Consider the following 20,245-nt stretch of genomic DNA (forward strand, 5'->3'; position numbering starts at 1 on the left):
AATTAAACAGGAAAACATTTTAGGAGGGGAAATTAATTTGATTCATAAGGAAAATCACAGGGCGTAACACAGGTCACAGAGTTTAAGACCAGAAAGGGCTATTAGATCATCTATCTGATCTCCTGTGTATCACAAGCATTAAACTTCACCCCAGATACTCCTATATTAAGACCAAAGTCTTTAGTTAGACCACAGGCAGAGAACAGGAGGGAGACCAAGCTGTCACCAGAGTCTGACTCCCACGCAATGGCAAGGAATTGACTAGGTGAGACACGCCCAGATGATCCCAGCAGGAGAACCACATCTTCTGCTTCAGAGGAAGGTGATAAACCCCCAAGGTCCTTGCCAGTCAGACCTGGAAGAAAATTCCTTCTTGACCTCAAACCTGGTGATCAGTTAGACACTGAGCAAATGAGCAAGACACACCAACCAACCATCAAGAAAGGGTTCTGTGTTTCACTTCAGAGCACTGGTCCTCCCTGTCTGATATCCCATCTCCTCGTGTGGCCAATTTCTGATGCTTCAGAGGAAGGTGGAAAACAAACAAAACATCACCAAACCAGAATACATGTGGCCAATTGTGCACTGTCAAGTGATATTACTTTAGGTAGGTAATGAAGCATGTGTGGTTTATAAAACATATTCTCAATCAAAAGTACAGTAGAACCTCGGAGAACATAAGAATGGCCGTTCTGGGTTAGACCAAAGGTCCATCCAGCCCAGTATCCTGTCTACTGACAGTGGCCAATGCCAAGTGCCCCAGAAGGAGTGAACCTAACAGGCAATGATCAAGTGATCTCTCTCCTGCCAGCCATCTCCACCCTCTGACAGACAGAGACTAGGGACACCATTCCTTACCCATCCTGGCTAATAGCCACGAATGGACTTAACCTACATGAATTTATCTAGTTTTTAAACCCTGTTATAGTCCTAGCCTTACAACCTCCTCAGGCAAGGAGTTCCACAGGTTGACTGTGCACTGTGTGAAGAAGAACTTCCTTTTATTTGTTTTAAACCTGCTGCCCATTAATTTCATTTGGTGGCCTCTACTTCTTATATTATGTGAACATATCAGTAACTTTCCTTATTCACTTTCTCCACACCACTCATGATTTTATATACCTCTATCATATCCCCCCTTAGTCTCCTCTTTTCCAAGCTGAAAAGTCCTAGCCTCTTTGATCTCGCCTCATATGGGACCCGTTCCAAACCCCTAATCATTTTACTTGCTCTTCTCTGAACCTTTTCTAGTGCCAGTATATCTTTTCTGAGATAAGGAGACCACATCTGTACGCTGTATTCAAGATGTGGGTGTACCATGGATTTATATAAGGGCAATAAGATATTCTCCGTCTTATTCTCTATCCCTTTTTTAATGATTCCTAACATCCCGTTTGCTTTTTTGACTGCTGCTGCACACTGTGTGGACGTCTTCAGAGAACTATCCACAATGACTCCAAGATCTTTCTCCTGATTAGTTGTAGCTAAATTAGCCCCCATCATATTGTATGTATAGTTGGGGTTATTTTTTCCAACGTGTATTACTTTACATTTATCCACATTAAATTTCATTTGCCATTTTGTTGCCCAATCACTTAGTTTTTTGAGATCTTTTTGAAGTCCTTCACAGTCTGTTTTGGTCTTCACGATCTTGAGCAGTTTAGCATTATCTGCAAACTTTGCCATCTCACTGTTTACCCCTTTCTCCAGATCATTTATGAATAAGTTGAATAGGATTGGTCCTAGGACTGACCCTTGGGGAACACCACTAGTTACCCCTCTCCATTCTGAAAATTTACCATTTAGTCCTACCCTTTGTTCCCTGTCTTTTAAGCAGTTCTCAGTCCATGAGAGGATCTTCCCTCTTATCCCATGACAACTTAATTTACGTAAGAGCCTTTGGTGAGAGACCTTGTCAAAGGCTTTCTGGAAATCTAAGTACACTATGTCCACTGGGTCCCCCTTGTCCACATGTTTGTTGACCCCTTCAAAGAACTGTAATAGATTAGTAAGACATGATTTACGAACACGGGAGTTAAGAACTGACTGGTTTCAGAGTAGCAGCCGTGTTAGTCTGTATTCGCAAAAAGAAAAGGAGTACTTGTGGCACCTTAGAGACTAACCAATTTATTTGAGCATAAGCTTTCGTGAGCTACAGCTCACTTAATCGGATGCATCTGGTCAACTGACTGGTCAACCACAGACCTCATTTGTAACGAGAAGTACACAATCAGGCTGCAATGGAGAAAAAAAACAACAACAAAACAAACAAACAAATGCAATACTTTACTTGTCAAGTGTAAACTACAAAAAAAATAAAGCGAAAGTTAAAGAAATAAAAAAAGATTTGACAAGGTAAGGAAACTCTGTGCTTGTTTCATTTTAATTAAGATGGTTAAAAGCAGCATTTTTCTTCTGCATAGTGAAGTTTCAAAGCTGTATTAGGTCAATGTTCAGTTGTAAACTTTTGAAAGAACAACTATAATGTTTTGTTCAGAGTCACAAACGTTTCAGAGTTATGAACAACCTCCATTCTCGAGGTGTTCATAACTCTGAGGTTCTACTGTCTTTGTATTAGAAAGTTCATTTATGTAACTGTCCAAGTTGTTTGTAATGTTTATAAATGGTGGATGCTTTTTATTTTCTTTCAGATGCTTTATTCCAAATGTCTATGCTGCCCTCTTCACTGCTGCTCTCGTACCATTAATGTGCCTGGTGGTGGTATTTGTGGTATTCATCCATGCCTACCAAGTGACTCCCCAGTGGAAAGCATATGATGATATTTTCAGAGGAAGAACCAATGCTGCAGGTAGGAGACATGGGAGGATTCCATGAAGGCAAATAAAAACATTGAAGGCAATTCTAACTTAAAGTGGAATTCAGTCTAGTGCAGAGTACCTGTATAGAAATCCTGATTCAGTTAAGTTCTTATGCACATACATAAGTTTAGGCACATTAGTCGTCCCTTTGAAGTCAGTGAACTATACTTCCATGATTAAAGTTATGCACATGCTTTGTATCTTGCTGAATTGGAGACAAAGGCCATTGCACTACTTCAACTTTTAATATGGTCTTGAGCAAAATATAGGATATTGTGTGGGATCTCTGCACTAAAGTGAACATCATCCTTTAGGAATAAGGAGTTGATTGTGTTTATTTATGGTTTAGAGTTACTCCTTGTTTTGAAATTTCAGGTACTAGTCCCAAGTAAATGAAGAAAAGTTCTGCACATAAGAAACATGCTTAGTTAAAAAAAAAATCTGTCTCAAGCACAGCAGGGATGGGTATTGATTGGTCTTTCCTGTTAGAATGGTTATTAATAAAATAGTGTTCACTAAACCAAATTCTAATGTCATCTTCAGTAAGTTAGGCCAACACTTTAATAATAGGGTACTGTGTGGATGACTAAAAGGAACTGTTTTCTCTTCATAGTGTCTTTGGATCAAATTTAGCTATGGTGTAAAGAGGTGCAATTCCATAGGCCAAGGCTGAATTTGGCTGTTAGGTTTTATAAACTGTGAAATGGTTCTTGAATCAGTTTTTATATGTAAAGAGAGTTTCATCTATCTATAGAAAAAATAAGTTGAATAAAAAAGAGGAAGTGAGTCACTACCAAATTCATTTCACAAGTCCAGGATATGACACTATGCAAATACAGTATATAAAAGGTACCTTTGTTAGATTCCAGTACTAAAAACTGCAGTGATTTAGTTTTAAAACCTTAACTAAATAAATAACTATTTACTAATTAAACAGATATTATTATATGTATTGTATATGTGCTGGCATGTCACAGCATCCATTCGAAATATATCTTTTGCAGTGCAAAAATAAAATATCAAGTATATGGGGTCTGGGAATTTCCCCAAAGTTGAATTTGTCCTTCACTGGTAAAGTACCAAATTAGCTAACAGGAATATATGTTTGTATTAGATCCAAATGACACAATATAACAGTTTGTTTTATCTGTACTTAGCATTACATGGCTTGTTTGCACTTTGTTCTCTACTTATCCTCCGGAGATAGAAAAGGCAATGTCTGCAGCCTACCTAAAAGTGGCATAGCACACTCTGTGACAAAGAATGATTCATTTATTCAGTGGTGAATAATACTGTAAGTTCAGTTACAAGGAATCCTTTTTCATATTTCAAAGATATTTTGATCCACCATCTTACTCTTCAATGGGTTGTGTATGAAGATATTTGGTGAATCTCCTGTACATGAAAGCCCTGGAGGCTTAAGTCTTTTGTCTAATTAGAAAGCAAAGTACAACACATTCACAAGTAATGAATGCTTCCCTACTCTGACCAGCTCATGAATCTCATGAATCTCAATGTAGGCCAGAACTGGAAGTTCTTTTAACTAGCATCCTTGCTGCCACTCACTCACTGAACTGTCAGGTGTAATGACATTTAGGCCTAGACTTGTAATAAAATCAGTGCAGGCACAAAGATTCACCCTTGCAGAGCGTATTGTGGGATTGGGCTCTTTGTCACTGTGTACTGAGCCTGGATTCAGATCTACAGCTTTGAGATGAAAGTCTGATCATTAATCCTTTTCCATCTGTTCGTGTGAATTTTAATTTTGTATTTGTAATATTAGAATTGCTAATCTGTTGCATTTTGAAATGAGGTGTAAAACATTTGGTTCATTCATGTAAGATGGGAAAACCAGATCAGATGTAAAACTCACTGGCCTACTTAACTACTGTAACTTTCAATCCTGTTTGCACAGAACTAGTGGAGTCAGTCCTATCCAATGTCTAGGTGTCATTAAGGAAAGACAATACTTAGGCAATAACATACATAAAGTCAGCAAGGAGGATGGCAGAAAATATTAACAGTAACCATGCCTGGGTGAATCAAAGGCATGAACTAGTAGATATGAACAAAGGCATAGTTAACTTAGTATGGGTTGTCAGTGCTTTGTTGTAAGCCAGTACAAAAGTAGAGTGGAAAGGGCATTGTGACGTGTCTGGAGAAAATGAAGTTGTGAAGAAAGCACAAATGAAATGTCAATAAGAGCTTCTTTTTATCAGGAAAAGAGGGTGAACCTTCCAGTTGTCATATATCATCCAGGGAAATTGGCCTTTAATTATCTTAGGATTTCTGCAAGGAAAATATTACACGCAAGTTGCTTTCTGGTATGGTTGGCAATATTTATAGCTTTTACAAGGGTAATATCTAATTATTAGTATATTCAGAATGTAATCTCCTCGAGATAGGGGGCCTGTCATCTCACTTGCCTGTGAAATGCACTGAACACATATGGCACCATATACATAATAAACAATAGGCTTTTTGACTGTCTTGTCCAATATTTCTTTACTGTCACATGAGAAGAGGCTAGATCACTGAACCTTCTCATGGGAATATACATTGTGTTTTAAGGCCTACTATACTTTTATTTAAAGTATGGCTTTCCACTGTATTTTATTTTACATTTGCGTAATCAAAAAGTGAATGAAGGAACTGATTATTTTAAGAGAACTGTCTGATGTCTTGAGGTAGTCCTCTCTATGAAGAGGGTACAAAGTGTCGTGAGAGACATCATGATTCATGATCATGTTTAAAGAATAGAACTGTGCAAATACAGAAGAAAAGTATTTGCAAATATATTAGGATATAAAAACTGATGATTCACTTTGCTGGTATTTGTGAACTCTTTTTTTTTCATGTTGATTCCAGTGAGCAAAGAATGTTTGCAGAAAGCAAAAGTGTCACAAATTTCTCATTTATGTACGCATTTGCACACAAATATTCATATAAGTATACACTCGCAGAACTGTTTATGTGGTCATCTTGAAAGTTGTTCGGGAATCATTCAGTTAGAAAGTTGTAAATATAACATGCGTCTATTGATATAGACCAATTACCAATGTGAATAGTGAAAAACGAATATTCACAGCAATTGTTTCACAAACAATCCACAGGCTAAATATTTTTCACACAATTTGCTGAATTATTTATTTGTTTTGAGAGCACTTCTTGTCTAAGTTTTGCCTCACCTACTCTCTTTGGATCTTAGTGTAGTTTATGGGAAAAGCTCAGACATTCTACTTTATTCTTTAAACTACAATGGGTTTGTCCCTAAAACCTATTCTATGGTCTTTTCTTGAACAGAACTTTCATCAACTTCAATAGGAGTTTTGTTGAATGAAGTCGGAACGGCACAATTTGTCCCAAAATACCATTTACACCACTGGAAACTTTCAAAATAATCAGAGCTCTAGGTGGCTAACCTAAGCTAGAAATGTGAGTCCAAAAAAGTTTCACATAGTCTCTTTTCCCAGAGATTTGGAAGCATAACTTTTAAAGGAGCTTTAACTTGTACAACTTTCTCTTTCACAGCATATCAGCCCATGTCTCCCTGAAAGGGCAAAATTCTCCCCTTGGATACGAATGGAAGTATTGTACTTCACTATAGGTGTGGATAAATTATTATCAATGGCAAAAGGGGTTCCCACATGTTCTGGGTAGTGAGCACAGAATAACAACATTGGATATTATCATATGGATCTCAGAGGAAAATTGCACCCTAACTCAGCTTCAGGGATAACATGTTTTCACATGAATAAATTCCTTAGGCAGTTAGAAATAGGAATAGTTCTTTAGGCTATTTCCCAACTGTAATAGGGAATAAATATAGGTTGTTTTCAAATTAAACATTCAGGTTTTTATCTTTCCATTTATTTTTCTTCAATGTCCATTTTTACTGTAGACTGGGTAAATTCTGCAATCTTTGGGCATGTTTGAGTTCTCCTACATCCTTGTGCCAGCATCACAGGTCACCAGAGCAAGGCAAGACATGGTTTCACACTCCTGTTTCACTGATTTTGGAGACATTGCTTTTTTCAAAGGCACAAAGCAACATGTAGAGGTCATTGCTCTCTTCCCACCTTATGGTTTTTCTAGGGGGCAAAGGAGGACTGGAATTGATTGTCGTCGTCCTACTTTCCAAATGAAGATATGAACACTAAGCATCATTGCTACATGATAGCATCTGCATTGCCATATGTTGTATCACATGGCATTGGAGGTAGCTGGCATCAGGTCAAGGAGAGAGGGGGGCACAGGAGGGTCAAATTTTTATTATTTTGGGGAAGAATGAGTGTCTGAACTAGTCATGAAAAGGAGAATGCTATGAAGGAAAAGGCTAGTTTACAAGAATGTATTTCAGAGTAGCAGCCGTTTTAGTCTGTATTCTCAAAAAGAAAAGGAGGACTTGTGGCACCTTAGAGACTAACCAATTTATTTGAGCATAAGCTTTCGTGAGCTACAGCTCACTTCATTGGATGCATTTGTTATCTAAGCAAATCAGAACTTTTTGAAGGTGTAAATTTGGTTTTGCCTAGAAAGAATATTTGCGGAAAGTGAACACAAAGATGATATGGGCACAGTTTTGAAGCTCATTCATTTGAATTTCTACTATCTAAAAATGTTTTTCAGTATTAACCCAGCTCTACACATTCACTTTAAACATACAGCTCTTCACGGCTTGCTAAGCAAAAGTCTTTGCAGTTTTCACTAAACTTGTGTCTCTAGTTAGCCAATGAAATTCACAGTGTGTGAATACCACTGTCCCTCCAGACCACCTAGGAATAGAGTATCTGAAAAGTTAATCCAGATTCTGCAGTGGGTCTTCAACTCTAGCCAAGAACAATTAAGAGAAATTAGACTCTCACTGCCGATTCAACAACCTAAAGGGGGGAAAGCACAACAAGCAGTATTTTTAATCATTCTTTTTATTGACTTTTCCATTGTTATAAAAACTGTAACCACTGCAGGATGAGGAAAAATAGGCAACATAATAGCAAAAATACAAACATTGAGGAGTGCTTGTGAGTGTGCACCTAGTTCTTTTTTAATTTGTTTTTCATAACAGGATATTTCTTATGTTCCACAAGCCAAAAAAAAAAGCATATTCTGCTCAAAAAGGTACATACTCCATTTCCAGTTTATGAATTCATTTCATTTCATTCACATTTTTCCTACTGTTCTGGCTCAACCTCGGGGTAAGTGTCCCAAAGGGTCTTGGTCCTTTTGACAGTTCTTCTTTGTGATGAGTCAGATTTAAATAATAAATTCAGGGGGAAACAGTTATCAGATAAAGTTAGGCTATTTTTGTTGCACAAATAACAAAGGAACTTCTAAATATAATATATTATGTTTACAAACAGAAGAAAAAGAAAATTGGCCATTAACATTCTAGCAACCAGCAGTTTCAAAATCCAGGGTACTATGTATACAAAATTCATTATATTTTTATATATTGTTTTTTTCTTATTTAAGAGCTGAATTTATCAGTAGGGCTTTCCCTTGATACCCTTGAGACAGATTAGTATATGTTTCTATATGTCTTCTATTTTGTGAATGGGCATATTAATTGTTAAACCATACTATGCCTTCACTTTGGCACTATAGCCTCCATCTTGAGATGACACACCTGGGAAGTGTCACGGGAAATCCTTGCATGTGGGAGGGCTAATAACGGAGAGCAATCAAATGGAAGCACCCAAGAACAATGAGCTTGCTGCATCCCAGGGGGAACCAGTTTTCCCAGTGTGCACTTCAGGTGGGCTGGAGCTAAGTAACGAATCAGCTGGCAATAAACTTGAAGCCATGCAGTGGGAGTCACCTAACAAACTTCATAAAAGGGAGACTCTCTCAAGGTGGGCAGACCAAAACCAGAAAGAGTAGTGAGAATGCAGAAGGATCCTTGACTCCCTGGAAGACACTAAGACACAAAAAACTCAGAGGAGGGATGTGGAAAATGAAACAAGTGCTTATCTTTCCATAGATCTGTATATCTCTTGTTCATTGTCTTTCAGTAACCTGGGATTGGTTTAAAGGTGCCTTTGCAAAGTCTCTGTGTTACTTGCTGTAACTGTCACGAAGTCCCCAAAGGGTGAAGTTTTAATCCAGAGTGCCCATCAGGATGGAGCTATGGAGAGGGCATACAAAAGTTACTGGGGAGACTTAAGAGGTCCATACTTGTCTTGGGGGCCTAAGGCAGCTGAGCTGCAGGGCCCCACATTCCAGAAAGGGGTACCAGCATTGGAGTCTGTATTCCAGGAGTGTGCATGAAAGGCTGGATATAGAGCCAGTGTCTGGATGCTGCTCAGACTCAGTAAACTTAAGAGCACATGGGATCCAAGGCTTTGGGTCCAGAAGCCTGGTGACTGTCTGCAAAGGGGGAGCTCAGCTAGGGCTGTAACAACTCTTTGTCATCCAGTTTTACTATTACAGCATAATTGCCTAAAACTCACCAGACCAATAAGGCAGTTGTTTCTTGTTTGTGTCTTTTGCCACTTTTCAGCTGCATTATGGTAATTTGCCTTTTATAGGTTTTCCTGCTGCTTTGCCTGAAGTTGCAACTTATTCAAAATTCTGCTGGCTGATTGTTCATGATAATGTGAATCGCTGATCACACAGAGGTTGCTCTGTTGGTGTTCTGTGAAGCAGTGGGATGTTTTTCTAATCATTTATTCACATAGATTACTTCTTATGATGATACTCTGACACATTTTTATAATCTTCTGTTCCCGTGACTTGAATCTTAGCCTGAAGTCCAGTTTGTAGGGTATGTTAATTATTGCTATTATGAATTCATTGTTAGAGAAGAGCTCCTGGTTCCCTAAACTCTTAGACTGGGAATGTGCTTCTCTTTAACGTTCATTGTTTACCTTCAGAGTCACTAGTTTTAACAACTGCAAAGTGTGGGGCATTCATGTAAATGGCATTTTTGAAGACGGGATTAATTAATGTACACTCCACACAGTATTTCAAATTGTGCAAACAGGTACCCAGGGCTTCTGCTTTCCCTTACAAAGTCAGTTATGACTGGCACTGTCAAACTATAAATATATAGCCTACAAGTCTAAAACAAACAAAACTGCACAATGTTAAAGTGAATTGGGAATTCTGGATTCACCTTAACTCAGACTTGCCAACATGTGACACGAGTCATCAAAATTTGTGACACGGACCAAAATGGGGAACACCGGTTTGCTCTTCCTACTTTGCTCACCCCTTGTTTGCTCCCTTTGTTCCCTCCTCAGTTTTCTTCTGTCATTTACTCTTCTTCTTCTCCCCATATTTGCTCTCATCTTTGTTTTCTGCCTGTTTCTGCATATTTCAGCATTTCCTTATGGGAATCAGAGAGCTTTTCACAATGCATGAGTGTCATGATCTGGTCTGAGTCTCACAGTTAAAGCCATTCAACCACATTGGGCATAATTTGACTCTTTCCCTAAGACAATGCACAACCCAGTTGTATATGTAAAAACTGGACAAAAATTTAATCCAAAGGTTGGGCCAATAATGATTTGAGAGGAGGGAATTCCATAATTAAGACAAGGAGCAAAAGACCTGTAACTATGGAAAAGAACTGGATCTCACAGAAACAGGTATGCCCAATCAGGGTGGTAATACATATTTTCAGGAAATGGATGGACTGACAGTAACTTAAATGAAACTCTCCATCTACTAAACTGATAAACAATGGGTGATATGTAGTTTTGCCATGGGTAGCGATCAAATACAGTTCAAGTTACAGTATATAATGCACACCAAAGCTGTGTTGCAACATGTCCCACCCACACTGTACTGCCGCTGACTTTACTGTTCCACCACAGCTTTCTATTCTGTATTACTTGAGGTTTATTGAGGGAATATGTAGGTGGGTGGTTGCTCTTTATTTGATCATGGTTTGGTTTTAGACTTAACTATAAGAGAAAAGAATTTGTCTGAAAGCACAATTTTTTTCCATAAAGAAACCACAGACATTTCGTCTCTTCAACTCCAAGCCCTATTGAATTCAGACCTATTTATTGATACTCTCTTTTCTTACCCTGTACCTATTTTTGCAAACTATTTAAAACCAGATATTTTACAGTTGCTTAGCAGGTTTAGTTGTCCTAGTTTTTGAGGCATTGTTTGATCAAAATATACCCAGTTGTCAGAACGAAATGTCAATGAGGTGAACTCAGACAGCTTTTGAACTACAAATAGTGGCTGAGCTTCAGCATTATATTAATAGGCTATGATCTCCTTATTGACAATACTGCTGAATAATAAAGCCGAGGATGTTCTTATAACAAAACTGGGCACACAGCAAGCATGAGACACACTTTGTATCTTTTTAAATCGACATATGCAGATCCCAAAGCTTGTGGTTATATTTATTATAGAGTTATAGTTCACCATCTCAGTTGAAGTCTTTGAGATCTTGTTAGATTTACTGGGCTTGATTCTGATTTTACTTGAACTGGTTTTACATTGGTATAATTCAGTTGAGTTAGTGTTGTTCTTGATAAGTGCTGGTGGGGAAGTGACATTAGAATGAGGCTCCCCATACTTCAAAAGTACTTCAGATTGAGAGAGCTTATCAATCCATTTTCTTCATCTTTTACTCTTAAGATATGTTAAGTCATTATGGATTTCAGAATATATTTTTTGGGGGGGCTAAAATTACTTAAAGTTAGTATTGCACATACAAAAATCTGGTTTGCACATGCAGAAATGCTGCTTTTGGCATGCTCCGCAGATTCATTTTGTTCCATCAGCACTCGAGTTTTCCAGTGGTAAAGCTACATTGCAAATGAAAATAAAAAGCTACTATAAGAAGTTGTTTGAACTTACTTGCAATTTTTTTTGCACTGCTAACTTCTTAGGCCCAACTATGGGTTTTAGAATGTGTGTACATTACTGCTCTTTGTCTTCACTACATTGCATTAATTCCATTTTACATGGAAGTGTGAGCTAAGTTAATTAAAGGAATACAAAGGTACTGAACATGATTGTGAGATTTAGACAAAGAAATGGCATTTCTATTCATTAACATTTGAACACAGATAAATGAATAGCTGTACTGGTAACTACTGAATTTCCCTATTTATAGAAAAGTGTTAAGTAGATAATAGAACAATTCCTTACTTTATGTTTAAAAATAAAAATGTGGTAATTCTCACAAAAGAATTAGTTGTTTATTACTCTCAGATATTAGCAAATAGAACTGCCAATTATATGTTATCTTTTCAAAAATACGAAAAGCAAATATCTAATCAGTGTTTTGGGGATCTGGTTCAGTGATGCATACAACATAGTGTGAAAAGAAATACTTAACACTTATAGTAAGAAATATAGCACTACATAATACTTAGTGCTTTAAAGTGTTCTACATCTTAAAACACTTGAACACTTTATGAAGTCAATAGGAGTGAAGATTATAGACACTGTGATGGCATGCATGTTCCCATTCTTCTTCAAGTAGTGTCTCTATGGGACTTCCACTGTAGGTGTGTCTGCATTCCTGTGCTGCTGATTGGAGAATTTTAGTAGCAGTGTCCGTTTGACTCACACATATATTGCACCCTGCATGTGCTCTGCCACGAGTTCCTTTTCTACCACAGAGTTTATTATGAGAACTCCGAAGTAGAGGGGAGCAGGGTGAGTTGTGGAGCACCCATAGAGAGACATATCACAAAGAACCATAGTTACTGCACAAGGTGAGTAACTTCTTTCCATGGCTGATACGTACCCCAAAACATTTGCAGGTTCATTTTCTGCAAATTTGCTGCATGCTTTCCTCTCTGGGGTTGGTTCTGTGGAAGTGAAACTGGGTAGGCCCTGCAGCCAGCTGATCATAAGACCCTGAAGCGGCAATGGAAAAATCATGACCAAACCTAATGCATCTCAGGACAACCTTGCATGCTGGTTTCTCTTAAACAACATGTACTATGCTAAGGCCTGCTCCAAAGTCCATTGAAAGTAATGGGAATCTTTCCATTTACCTCAGTGGGCTTTGGATCATGTCCTTGGTATGGAAGAGCTATGAAGAGAGCAACGTGTTGCATAGTCACATTTCCCTTCTTCAGTTAGCAGTATTGTGTTCCTCTCCATCCATCAGTGGGGAGCATAGGGACCTATCTTATCCTCACAATACCACTCTGAGATAAATAGGCATTAGTAGCCTCATTTTGCAGATGGTCAAATGGAGTAAGAGACGATTGATGTCTTGTCCTTGGCCATAGAGGAGAAAGTCAATACCTAGACCAGGATTAGAATTGAGTTTTCTGGTTCCCAGCTCTGTGCTCAGGCCGTAGGACTCTATTGGCTGAAGTGGCTTTGTTGTGGTATCTTCCACTAATAAGGAATGTATCCTGTTAACTGTTCTGGAGAGCTAAGTGTTCCTTTATTTTATTGCTTTAGCTTTTCACCTCAGGAGTTCTAGGTTTCCATTTGTCATACATAGTGTAGATTTTCATCTGCAACACAAAATCGTGACGTAATCTGGTCAGGAAAGGTACAGCAGGTGATTTGAAAGTCATGACTGAGATAATGTCAAACAATGCCCTGTCCATGTCGAAGTCAATATCAAAGTTCTCATTGAGCAGGTTCAGGTCTTATGTGGGGAAACCTGAAAAATACAGCACCAGCTCATGCTGTGCTTTTTTCCAAGTAGTTCCCCCCACAGTGAAAGTTTAAACATTCATTTAATAAGATTAATTGTCAAAATAATAATAAAGTCCCTGAAGTAATTATTCCCTGCCTTGCTGGAAGATAGGCAGCCAATGCGATGGCTGTGTTCATGTGACTTTTCTCTTGGAACCTAATAGGAAACACAAAAACAACAAGGAGTCCAGTGGCACCTTAAAGACTAACAGATTTATTTGGGCATAAGCTTTCATGGGTAAAAAACCCCACTTCTTCAGATGCATGGAGTGAAAATTACAGATGCAGGCATTATTATACTGACACATGAAGATAAGGGATTTACCTCACAAGTGGAGAACCAGTGCTGACAGGGCCAATTCAATCAGGGTGGATGTGGTCCACTCCCAATAATTGATGAGGAGGTGTCAATTCCAGGAGAGGCAAAGTTGCTTTTGTAATAAGCCAGCCACTCCCAGTCCCTATTCAAGCCCAAATTCATGGTGTGAAATTTGCAAATGAATTTTAGTTCTGCAGTTTCTCTTTGAAGTCTGTTTCTGAAGTTTTTTTGTTCAAGTATAGCTTCTTTTAAATTTGTTTTAGAATGTCTAGGAAGATTAGTCTTTAAGGTGCCACTGGACTCCTTGTTGTTTTTGTGGTTACAGACTAACATGGCTACCCCCTGATACTTGACACCAATAGGAAACATAGGCAAGGAAGGCTGTACATGCTCCTGTGTATTCCCATTTACCTTTCTTCAATATCCCTCTCTTGTCTGTCAAATTTGCTGGCATAGCATTAATTACAAGGAGAAGGGGCAATGCTTTGCAGAACACCTCTGCAAAGTGAAATTTACAAAACTGGGCAAATATGGACTTTGAAATCTGTCATGAGAACTGTCAACAGTAGAAGCCAATCCAGATTCACTTGACTTTAAGAAAAGAATTTTATTTATTTATGCTATATTCTGCTTCCCCTTTTTGTGAACTTTGCACTGTATTGCCATATCATTTCCTCAACATTACTTAGATCCTGTGGACTACAAATACAATAAGAGATATGAATATATCTGGATATAAGGCAATATAGGAAGACAAACATGTATAAAATATATCTGGATATTAGGCAATCCAGAAAGACATATATAGTTTAAGTTTTTGAAAACATCTCTTTATATTGTCTGGGTTTTGTGCTTAAGGCCAGATTCTGCAAGCACTTTTGCATGTGAGTGAACTCAACATGCAAATACTAACTTTGAAGACAATGAGAATAGTTAAATAAAGTTACTCACATGCTCATGTTTTTACAGGACCATATTCTTGTTTAATTTGCAGCATAAGTAACAACAAATCAGTGACAAATCTATATTCTCAGTTTAAAATGTAAGAGTCATAAATTTTAGTATTGTTCATATTTTGGATTCTCCCTCCCCCACAGGCCCCTCCCCCCACCATTCTAGGAAGCAAATCTTCCTTATTTTTCCTCTAAACTTCCAGTGTTTATCGAGAACTCCTCCACTTAGTTTACATATTTACCAAAGCCACGTGTACACTTCCCCACCCATAAAGCAAGAGTCCCTATTTGTCTCATTTAATTGGATTGTCTCACACTGAACCTTTCAGATCTGTTTGGTAAATCAGCCAGCAGGTGGTGCTCTAGGTGAGGGACAACACAAATCCATATCCCTACCACCCCCCCACCCCCACCCCCGTTGCCCCCACCCACCACCACAAGACAAAGAGTGGGCAACCTCAGAAATGCACCGGGTCATCACTGGAGCATGAACTCCAATGTTAGTCCTTTAAAGAAAGATATTCAGGTGCACAAAGGGTAGTGAGAGAGATCTGAAAACTAAAGCTTCTTTATACATGGGTAATGCTGAAAGTGTTTTTTACAAGGCATAACAACTGAAAGACTATGTTTATGGTTTCCAGAGATCCCACTGGTCTTATACCTGTTTGCCCTGATTTCCATTACATGGCTTTGGGGAGGACTGCACATGGCTTACAGGCACCTCTGGATGTTAGTCTTCTTTGTTATCTTCAACAGCCTGCAGGTAAGAGCTTTTCCTTGCTGTCCAATCACGGAGAATGGGAAAGCCTCGATTGTGCATAATATCTCACATTTCAAGTTGTAAAAGTTGTTTAGAAACCAGGAGCAAATAGAAGGCTCAGTAGGTTACCACTATGCAATGGTCACTAGAAATGTGCTTATTTTTAGAATTAATATATTGGATGCATATTCAAGTAATAGGTATGTTATTCCAAAACAACAGCAACAATAATAATTACACCGAAATTCATCTCATAATCAATACACTGGTGAGAAAACAGCACCTCTTCTGTACACAATATAATCCTGTGGCAATAAGTCTAACGAAGTAATACAGGCAATTGCAAAAATAAAATGGGAAGAATTTCATTTAAAACTAGGGTAAGTATCAGATAGAAAAGGTTTAAAATTATATGCAACAAAACACTAATATTTAAATTGAAACCTGTCCCATGCTATGTATACACAGATAAAATAAGATCTTTTCAGACTAGAAGTTGTGTTTGAGTTACAAAAACCACCCCAAAAAAAAAAAAAAGATATGAGATATACTAGTATTCTCATCTTGATACATAGCACTACATGTAACTTCTGTTCATGCTACCAGTGGCCCTGATCCTTCAAACACTTATGCACATGTGTACCTTCATACCTATCAGTAGTTCCATTGGACTCAGAGTTACTCATGTGAGTAAATGTTGCAGAATTGAGACTCAAGATTGAGAAAATGCCTGTAATTCTTAAAAACAGCAAAATGTTGAGAAATAAAGAAGAATTCTATTCTATTCTATATAGGTTGTTACACTGGTCTCATCACTGTAGTGTCGAGAGCCTTCCAGTAGGGTGCTAAGCAATATGATAAACATCTGTCACATGTGATGAATATAGATTCAAAATCCTTGAACTTCATCATGTGTGAATTTATGAAAATAGTCTGATTTCACAAACTGATTTTTTTGAGAATTTTTCCCCAAAATATCATTTTTCTCAAAAATGGACCTTTCCTTAAGCAAGACACTAAATCCTTTCCAAAATTTAAATTTTATTCAGCTGTAGATTTTTTCAAAACTGAAACAGCTAAATTCATTTTTTCATGTGTTGATATGAAACTGTGCACTTTATGAAAAATTAACTAGAAGTGAAATTTCTAGGTGTGAAATTGCTTAGACTGGAGTTATTATTTTTTCTTTTAAGTTTTGTGCACAGGTTTTCATAACTTTTGTACCCTGTTAGTTTCAAGGGCCATGCCTACAGTATAAAATATTCCCACTGGCGCTCCCTGATGAGCAAATGTAATTGACTTGATGGTCAAAACACTGGAAGTGGCTAGAGCCTGTCTACACTAGGGATGCCATTAATGCAGCTAAACTGAGAAGAGCACCGGTGGGATTATTTTTTCTAAAACTTCATAACATAGACAAGGCCAGCAAGTCTCATTTAAAGTCTGAAAGTTCATGACATCCAAATTGTTCCTTTAACTCCATCACTCAAAGATTCAGGTGTTCACAGTTCAGATAAGTTTGTTTAGATAACCTACCCACAGAATTTCAGTGCTACTTCATTGTGGCTTTTGAATGAAGTGCATCACTGATGTAAATGATAGATATGCAATGGTTTATTTGTATTCTTGGTTTATTACCTTCATATACTGAATTATTAATAGAGCCCAATATAGGTTTGTGTTACCTAGATGTATTATGGATACAGATAGTTGGAAAAGGCAGCTCATGATAATAGAGATCCCAAAGAATGATGTCATGCCAGTAGGTTTCACTTGCATCAGCATAGAAATGTCCATGTATGGCTGGTGAAACACACTCACTTCACTTCACTGCCTGTGGATATTTCGCAAAGGTGGATAGGATTACTCTGTAAGCATCTTTGAGAAAAGGTCATTCATGTCCAAAACATTGACTCTTCTATGTGACTGCCAGAAAATACTTCAAATTAATCTGCTTTACGTAACCTAAAATATGTTACTGGAGATTTTTGTAACTTTTTAAAGGGGGGAAAATATATTTTTGTTATTAATTTTTCAAGGCTCAAGACACTCATTCATATACAAACTACAATACGTGACACAAAATATTAAAAAGCATACAAGCAATACCAGAAATCTACCCATATGAAGCCTACAAGATCCTTACAGGACTTGTTACATTGTAGCTGCAATAAGACCTTGAAATCATGTGAAAAAGGAGGATACAAAAGCATGACCAAGCCATTAAAGACTCAAGAATTGTTTAAATAGTAAACAACACTATAGAAGCACCTGCTAGTGACTCCATAGTTAGGATTGTGTTCTAAAAAGACTTTAAAATTGGGCGTAAATCCCTGTGTTTTCTCGCAGTAGATGGTCAAACAATGTGAAACTTCAGAAAATGTTAGTTTTTATTCCCTTTGAATTTTCTTGGTCTTTTCTGTTTGCTGTCTGTTCATAAATTCTAAAATCTTTGAATTTTGGCTGTGGCTGAGATTTTTAACTTGGCAGTCCTGTCGTCATTGGTGCACATACACACACTGTACTTCATGCAAAACCACAAAAACAAGAAGAGAAATTAAGCTACTTAATAGTACATACTCTCTATTCCTTCACACATAGGCACATGCCCTACCATTACAATTCCCATACGCCACCTACCATATTCTGCAACTTTAGATCTGACCCCTAGAGATGCCAGACTTCCCCCTCACCCCTTCTAAATACCAATCTGCACAAAACGGTTGACTAAACTGCCCTTCCAGCACAACCAACTACTAAACCAAACATCCACAAATACTAGCATGGAGAGGGAACTTTCATTCCCTGACATGGTGCTCAAACCATACCACCTGCTCCCTCACCAAGGTTTGGATGTTAAAACAACAGAGCAACACACGCCAAGAAGGTAACAGTCAGATAAACCTTTCCCCTGAATCTCCCAATTCTCTATTTTTCCAAATTCCTCCTCTAAATGTTACTGTCTTCTATGAAACACAAAGTACAATCAAAGAACTCTCACTCCCACCACTGGATTCTTACCAAAACATCCCCCATATCTGTCATCTAAATTGGGATGCTCTGGGAGGAACGAAAGTACAGGAACCAGGAGAAATAAAAAAACACATGATAATGTCCCTACTATTATCCAAGAAACTTCTGGTCCAACAGCTTGCCCCCTTGTTTGCTGCAGAACTGTGGTAATTATATCTCATGCACTAATGGAGGGGATTCACATTTGACCCTAAAGCTTGAAGGGCTGTTACAGGAGAACCACTGTGGGTTGCTTGTAGCCTGCAGACTGCACTACAATAGCTAGACAGTAGAGACCTGCTCCACCATATTTCCGTTTAAAGTATAGAAATATCAATCTCTTATAGCACACAAAAAGCTATGCAGGAAAGATAGTTCTCTACAAATTTTTATTATTTTTATTTTTTCCTTGATTCTAGACCTGGAGGAGCTCTCTAACGTATATATATAAAAATAAAACAGAATCTGGCACTTTTTGCTATTAGTCTTTAGACAGGGCTTTTAAAATATAAAGCTATCAAATATTAAAAGCAAAACCAGAAGAAACATTTTCTAATGCTGGTCACATTGGGAGAGGAGTTAGAACTACAAAAGCTCTTCTTCCCCATTAATAGTTTTATTATTTTTTGTTTAATAGAGATTTGTTTTAAATGTTTTTGATGTGTAATCACGATACATTATTTTCTGCTTTATTCTCCTATTTATTCTCCAATTTAAAAAGTTTCATTGATCTGTTCAGGAAGGAGAATGTCATGTGACTTAGGTGACAAGTCACTGAGCATGAATAATGGAGAGTGACTGGCCAAAAAGAACAGTTTGTAAACAACCCATAGGCTGAAATTTGAATAGTTTGTAAACAACCCAAAGGCTGAAATTTGTGTGTGTATGCTGTTATCAAATAATTGTGAATGATGAACAGGTTAATAAGAGTCTGTTCACAAACTCTTTGTGAATAAGAAAAAAAGGCTAAATTCATAACAAATATTATGCACAATAATTCAAGCCTTTCTTGTAAACAGCTACAGTTTTATAAAACATTGACATACCTCACTAATTATGAACTCGGAGGCCTAGCCTCCAGATGGATGGGGTCAGAAAGTTCCCTCTGGCCTGCAGATTCCACAATACGGAGCTTATGCATGATACAAACAGTCATGGGCGGCAGGTATCAAAGGCCGGGGGAATCTAAGCCTCCCCAAACAGCCCTGCGTGGCCCTGCCCACGCTCCGCCCCCAGACCCATCCTGCTTCCTGCCAGCGCAGACTGTGGCTCATCCCCTGTGGCCAGGGCCCTGGGCTGGGGCTGGAGTTAGGGATAATGGGGGCCGGTCTGCAGCCAGGGACTCTGGGTGGCTGTAGCCAGTGCTCATGCTGCCTGGCTCCAGGGTTGGGGGGTGGGGGTGCGCTGCCCTCCTGGTGTTCCAGGGGTGGGGCATGCTGCCCGCCCAGCACTCCGGGACATGGTGGGGATGTGCAGCCCGGCCAGCCAACGCTCTGGGACTCGGGGGGAAGGGAGGCCTGGTGGTCGGGGGACTGGGCTCTGGGGCGGCCAGGTGCTAGCCTCCCTGAGCTCACAGTTCACCCACATCCTTTGAAGCTTTTATCTCAACCCCACTGTTTCAGAGGAGGGAGTCAGAAAAATGAAATGGCACTTAGTGGACCACATTATTTCAGAACAAATCCAAGAGAAACTTGCTATCTTTCAGTTTTTGAAATTTCAATTCATTCCCATAAATTCTTTGTCTTCA

General features: G+C 38.4%; 1 protein-coding gene across 4 annotated transcripts in view; it reads left to right on the forward strand.

The window, feature by feature from the left end:
* Nucleotides 1-20,245, forward strand: part of ADGRV1 (adhesion G protein-coupled receptor V1) — a 412,710-nt gene that overhangs the window by 339,275 nt on the left and 53,190 nt on the right. For all 4 annotated transcript variants that reach the window (XM_073344461.1, XM_073344462.1, XM_073344463.1 and 1 more), the window contains 2 exons: nucleotides 2,652-2,809; nucleotides 15,368-15,489. In XM_073344461.1, coding sequence (XP_073200562.1) covers nucleotides 2,652-2,809; nucleotides 15,368-15,489 — 280 coding nt within the window. The remainder of the gene's footprint in view (nucleotides 1-2,651; nucleotides 2,810-15,367; nucleotides 15,490-20,245) is intronic.

Source organism: Lepidochelys kempii, chromosome 5, assembly GCF_965140265.1.
Source record: "Lepidochelys kempii isolate rLepKem1 chromosome 5, rLepKem1.hap2, whole genome shotgun sequence".
Lineage (NCBI taxonomy): Eukaryota > Metazoa > Chordata > Testudines > Cheloniidae > Lepidochelys > Lepidochelys kempii.